Here is a 6,986-nt window from a genome sequence, read left to right as displayed (position 1 = left end):
AAAATACTTTAAATATGAGCAAAAATGCTCCTCCAATATAGTCTTTCTTCATTAGCATTACACGAATGCTCCATGGAAAATGCCTCATAGTTTCTTCATCCAATTACTACAGCTATAAAAACAATATTTAGGAATTAGCAAAAATACTTTCACTAGGCCTTAATGAAAAACGTGCAGAATTGTCTGCTTATTGTTTCCAAGAGGCATCACAACTTCGTTTGATTAACAGCAGGCAGCATCTGACAGGATACTAACACTCAGCTTCAATAGGATATTGCAAAAAAGCTAGACGTTGTTGGTGCGTTCGCTGCAGTTAAACTGTAACACACAAGGAAAAGCATATTCTGTAAGCTTACTGGAGACTCTGATTTCCTTTCACTTTGTTTTTATAGGTTCCCGCTCCAGCCATCGCACCCTGACTTTCTGTTTATAGTGATACTCCTTTAAAAAGTCTTGCAACATTGAAGGTAATGGAAGGTCATCAATCCCATCGTACGTAGTGCACCTGCAGATTACTGCCCGGCAGATATACTGCAGACTAAAGGGGAAAGTCCTGTTCAGAGATACAGTTAGCAACGGTTCAAAGAACATGCAAGAGCTTGGGTCTTTGTAGTGTTCCAGAAGCCCTGTAACGGTGGAGGAGTGAAACACACAGGGATCGTGGGCATCAAAACTGAAGTTGTGATTCCACTGCTCAATGCGTGCATGCAGCGATCGGTTGTAACGACGGAAGCTCACAGAGAAGAGGTAGTCCTCTTGTGCAGAATCCCTGAGCAAAAAAGTGCCTTCGGGTTTACCCTCCAGAAGTGCTTCTGCTTCGTAACGGTCCATTACACCCCAGTAACACGGGTTACCTGTGATCTGAAGCAAGTCTGGCACGAGGCAATGGATGTAATCGATCTGAGTGTGCACCTTCCAAGCCCCCTGCTTGCTGATATGGCCGTGGCTCTCTCCAGACATCTGGCGCTGCTTTTGCCTGCGCGACTGTAGACAAAGTGTTGTCGTGTCCTCTTCAGAGTCACAGCTTCCTGGAGGAGTTGCATTTTTGTCCCCGGTCAGCTCAGTCATACCGGGGGCTAGCTTTGGTCCCAGTTTATATAACGGATTAACCTGTGCTGTAGCTTCAAAAGTATGTATTTGGGCATTGGGAGGGGGATCAACCCCTTCTTCAATACTGAGTCTACGTCTCTCTCTCAGCCTGTCTTCTTCGTCTTCTGTGGAAACCAAGGAAGGATCAAATGTGTCAAAAAATGTTGAGTGCGGACTGACGGGAGCTGTGTGCTGTTTAATCAGATGCCACTTCTGAGCCAGATCTGAGCCTGCAGGAAAAGGGCATTTCTCAAGCATTAGTTCAGAGAGATGGATCTTTCTTTTGTTAGAAAACAGAGGTTTGGACTGCTTGCTATAAGTTCGCACGGGAAAACACAGTCCAACAGTATCCTGCAGACGCTGTCGCAGAGAACGGCTGCCTACTGTCCTGTTTGACACTGCATCCATATCATGTACAGAACTCACTCCATACCTCCTCTCTCTCCTCTGCAAACCACTTCGCGTTCTACCAAATCTTTTTTCGGTATCCAAAGAGCTCTGGGTTTTGGTAGAGCAGGAATGTTTCTTCTTCCCACCCCAAGGAGCATGACGAGAGTAAGAGTCCCTTCGAGCAAGTCTAGCTCCCGTGGTGACACATGAGTCATTCTCTTTCTCAAGACTTATTTCAACAATCTGAGGAATTTCTGTGACACAGTTTTGGTTCCGCCTGATGGAGTTCTTTGAAGGACTCAAACCTAACTGCAAAGCAATGTTTTCTCTCAGAGGGCTGCTGGGTCGCTGTTGAGCCAAACTGGTTACCTGGACAGCTCTGTCTTTAGCAGATGAGCAACTACTGGAGTTAACGACTACATTTTCATTTTGGCTTCCACCTTCATGACTGAAGAGATTCTGGCACCTGTATTTGAAATTGTTCCACATCTTTCCCACTTTATCCATGGATTATGTTATCTAAGTTCAAGAGGGAAAGAAATATTAAAATAAATGCAGTTTAAAAAAGGAGAATAAACACTCATTTATCCACCAAGTTACAAAAATAACTTTGCTAACTAAACACAATATAGTTGAAAAAGTGTCCTCAGCGTTCCATAGTTGTATAGCACTGACACGCAGCACATCATCTTGCAACACAGAAGAATCCCCAAGAAAAAAAAGTGTTTGGGAAATCACAAACATAGAATTTATAAGCAGGCCCATTTATGTTTCTATTGCATTATTAAAAAAATGTAGGTAAAACTGCAGATTTGTACCTGATAGACAGGAAATAAGCAGTTTTAAATGCCTCTTCACTTTAAGTGTCATATGTAATGTACAACTCCCATATAAGCTTATAGTAAGTAGCAATAAAATTCTGACAAAAAAACAAACAATTCAGGTAACTCTCAACAATGAAAACAGTTAGCAAAAGCCAACAAGCATACTGCAAGCATCAAGATATACCATCCAGAATTGAAAGCTCTTGAAAAAAAAGAACCAAAAGCAGTAAGATATCAGCAGAACTTAGAATTCTGAAGTGTCTGATACATTAGTAAAGCCATAGATACAAAACATTTAAAAACTGTCTGGCTTTATTACTTAAGCCGCGAAAGAATGAAAGAGCCCAGGGAACTTTTCTATCTTTAGCAAGGGCTCTTAAAAAGAAACCAGCTCTGCAGCAAAACCACAGTGACAGTGAAACGTGAAGTAAAAAGAGAAACATTAATAGTGTGTACTCTGCAACCACTTTTTCAGAAACCAAGTTTGATAATTGGAACAAAACTGCCGAAAATCACAAGACTGCCTTAGGACACAGAGAAATAGGCTAATACTGTACCAAAAATTCAGGCAATGCCAAGCTAAATTAGATCTAATTAAGCTCTGAGAGAAGTGCTAAACTTAAAGGACCAAAACATGTCACCTTATTTAACTCTTAGTGAAAGCTGCTCTGTTCTATAGATACGGATTATTCAGAAGCAACACTCCTCTGTTGTTGCAGTTCTTCCCTGTTAAGAGTTAGAAAGAAATCTAAAGCAGTGATTAAATTTCATGAAATAAGGCAAATGATAGATAAGTAAGCAACAGCCCTGCAGTGCAGTCTAGAAGTTCCTAAAATGCAGCTGAGCACTTATTACTGTGGCAGAATTTACTGAGATTGAGGAGGAGATGGAGGTACAGTTTACAAGAGATTCGTGATTAGATAATTAATTCAAAATTCCTCCTAACTGATATGTGAACGGAAAACAAAAGGAACAAAAACTTATCCCCCCACCTCTTGCTCAAGTACTTCACCAAAAGCACTAAGTTAGGCATCTACACCCAACTACATAAAGTAAACTTCAAGAATCTAGCACGGACTCAGGGAGGAGCAGGGAAAAAATAACCAGATCTTAACCATATCTGGGGACTTTTGGCACAAGTTACCTAGAACACTGTGCTAATGATAATCTCAATTACATTAAGCAGTCATTAAGAAGGAAGACACTTTTTAAAGTAGAACACTTTCAGGTGGAGAAAACTTGCAAAAATAGGAAGCCTTACACATAGAAGGCACTCCAGAGTTCTCAGCATGTGTTAGAAGTGAATGAACGTGAGCACATGAGCAAAAGATGTCTTGCTGATTCAAAAATTCTACATTAATCTTTCTGGGAGTTGTTTGGACCAAGTTGGTAGACTGAGGGAGTCTTAAGAGCAAAAGAAGTAATTACAGATCACGTAGATTTGTAGGAACCACTCAACCAGGTGTCAAGGCACCACAGCCAATAATAGCTGCTGGTGGAGTGTCACAGATTGTCCACACTTACAGGGAAGCGTACATTTGATGTGCCAGCTTGTCAACACAGCATATATAAGGTTAAGTTCTACCCACTGTTCTTTCACGTTCTCCATTTCTTCCTCTTCCAAGTCAGCAAGATACATAAATTTATCCCTGTGACATCTACTACCCGACTGTCGTTATTCAGCTGAAACCAAGAAACAAATTTTAAGATCTTGGGATGTGAAAAGGAAGAGACAATGCATTACCTCAATTCCCTTTGGAAATCAGACTAGAAACTGAAATTTTTGTGACAGTAAATCAGAACTGCTTTTCTGACCAGTCACTGCAACAGTTCAGCACTGTTCAGCAATGTATTCTATTTGAAAATTGCTTGGTATAATAGTGCAAAGGAAGAGGAATAGCAAAGTGTGTTTATGCTGTTAGGTGGGTTAGAAATCCTCTAGGCTTGCCCGAAAAATCTGCAAAACCCAATTAAAACCAACCAAACACAAAACCACCACCATGTTGGCTTGACAAAATACTTTCCGAAAGTTTTAAAGTTTAATTACTTTTTGTCATAGTTAAAAGCATGCAGGCATCTTTCTTACCCAAAAAAACATGAGCCGCTGTATCTTGACTTGAGAATATACCTCAGCATGAACTTGCTAGATTCCTTCTCTGAATTGCAGACATGATCACTAGAAAAAGAAAACACAGTATTTTTTCTTGTTAAGAGTAACTTTGCACTTTGATACTTACAATCTGCTAACAGTATCAGTGGGATATTTCACTAATTACACTTTACATGGGGTAGAAAACTACCTGCTCATTTTATATATATATATATAAATATATATATACATATATATATTCTTACGCTTTTAACATAAGAAAAAGGTTTCATTAAACTTTTTCACCCATTGAACACATCTGTCAAACAGAATCTAGAAGAAGATCCTCAAATGAAGCTTTAAGAAATAAGAGCAGTGTCACAGCATCTGGATCACTCAAGTGCCAGGCACAGTGGGCACACTCAGGCTTGTAAAAATGGTTTCCCCACCTTTCAGTTCCAAGCCCAAAGCGGCGGTTCCCAAGTCGTGACTGGCAGTGCTGTCAGATCACCTCATACTGCCTCCCCTCCTTGTTTTCAGCTGCTACATCACATCAAAAGGCAGCTAAAAATATACGCTTTTCTAATATTACTTTTCCAGGTAAGCAACTGCTGTACTTGCCACAAGGATGTTATACGATTGTGAACCAAGAGGGAAATGAACCATGATTCTAAAAATGGGAGAATGGAATGCAAGACAAGTTCTTTAGTGAAAGAATAGGTCAGCACTTCCCTAAAATAATGACCTATTGTTTTTCAGAAATCCAAGAGGTATGATGGGATTTTAGTACAGTACGCTCACGCCACCGTCAACTCTAGCAGGAACAGGAGACAACCTGCTTCTTCACATTAGAACCAAGCCTACAAAGGTGTTTCCAGTTAAACAGTGAGAAGCTACACTAATAGCTAATAGACACAGATCAGAAAAAGGGTACTTGGATATGATGGATATTTACTGGAATAAGAAGTGTAGTACATGGATATCAGAAGTTATCATTCCTAGGCAGAAACTCCAGAGTAATGACAGACAAGTACTAAACTTTATTCGCTTTGATTCACCTGCGGAAGCACTAAAAATGATGAAATGCTTTTAAAACTATGCTATACTACTATACTACTAAAGATTCCATAAAAACAAACTTCCCAGGGAACAACAGAATTGCAAGCACAAAACTAAGTCAAAGGCAGACGTGAAATTCTTTCACAGCGTTAATGTTTATTTTCCTCCCCCCATCCATTACATTCCTAGCAGGTCTACAATACACAAGACACGAAAGAGTACTGTAGGTTCCAGACAAAGCCAGTTATGCTGCTGCACTGCACACTAACCTTTTCCATTCATTAAAAACCTAAAAAGTACACAGAAGGTTATCTTGAAATTTCATGCTTAACTTCTTATTTTAAGATTTAGTGCCATTCTTATACCTCAGCTGAGCTCAGAAACGTGAGCAGTCAGGGCTCTGCTGTCACACCGCAGGAGCAGGCAGTGACAGCCTGCTCCACCAGCTGCCTGCTGCTTCCACCACGGGCTGCTTGCTTCAGGAACCATTCTTTGCTATTGGAAAACAGTTTCCTGAACTCAGACAACCATCTCAGTTAAGACATCTTGCATTAGAACAAAACTTGAGTCATTCGTGAAGTATTTTATATTCCATTTAGTGATTGCAAACCAATGTGAATCAATGTGCAGCAAACTTGTGGTTTCACAGATCTCTTGTGCAGCACCAAGGTCCACAAAATACAAATTACTTCTAAATAAACTGGCCCTAAAACCATCCCAGTATCCCAAAGGAGTGCTGTCCGAGAAAATCAGATTTGGAAAATACTATTTTAGCCTGAACAAAATATAAACTCAATCTTATCAAAATCCACAGTATGGATTTTGCAGAGCACTTTGCAGATTTTCCCAGAAAAATTTATACTAGAGTTTCCAAAACCTCTTTCCAACTAAAAATAATTTCTACCTACCCTAAGCTGAGCCTAAATTACCCAAAATTTATGCCAGAGATGTGCTCTGACCATTCTTGCCAGAAGCACCATTCTTTCCAGAAGCATCACAGCACCTTGTTACAGCTTTCTGCTCATGACTTCCTAATAGGAACACTCCTAGAGCTAACATACTTGCATCCATCTTGATGTTACTTTACTTGAAAACTAGATGATACATTAAGTTACATTCAAAAAACATAACAAAACAAAAAAAACCCACCAACAAACCCTGAACTACACCATCTACCCAAGGTTGTAACTCTGTAGGTAGAACACATTAAAAACATGGCATGCCTATCTCCAAAACAAGTGCCTACAAAAATCTTTAGCTCAGCATTTTCCCTCTATGACAGCTTCAAAACACTGAAAGGCAATGATACAAAGTCAAAACAATCCCTAACGTGAAGGAAGAAGGGGAGAAATCAGAGTCCTCTCTCTGCATGCTGTTCAGCTCACTGCTAGCACCAGCACTGTGAGGGCACGCTGCCCAGCATGCTCAGCAACACTGCAGCACACCACCTAGGCCCACAGAGGGAGAAGTAAAAGGAATGGAGAGAGGCAACAGCTACTGTCTGAACTGTCCCCTACTTTAAAGCGATTCACTTA

General features: G+C 40.3%; 1 protein-coding gene across 1 annotated transcript; it reads right to left on the bottom strand.

Moving 5' to 3' along the window:
- Nucleotides 1-375: 375 nt before the first annotated feature.
- Nucleotides 376-1,986, bottom strand: SOCS5 (suppressor of cytokine signaling 5; the record flags this gene model as incomplete). Its single annotated transcript, XM_079532501.1, has 1 exon — nucleotides 376-1,986. One exon carries the CDS (start codon nucleotides 1,984-1,986, stop codon nucleotides 376-378), a length of 1,611 nt encoding a protein of 536 aa, XP_079388627.1.
- Between the last annotated feature and the right edge of the window lie 5,000 nt (nucleotides 1,987-6,986).

This window comes from Tetrao urogallus, assembly GCF_951394365.1.
Source record: "Tetrao urogallus genome assembly, chromosome: 2".
Lineage (NCBI taxonomy): Eukaryota > Metazoa > Chordata > Aves > Galliformes > Phasianidae > Tetrao > Tetrao urogallus.
This window is presented reverse-complemented; position numbering and strand designations above follow the sequence as displayed.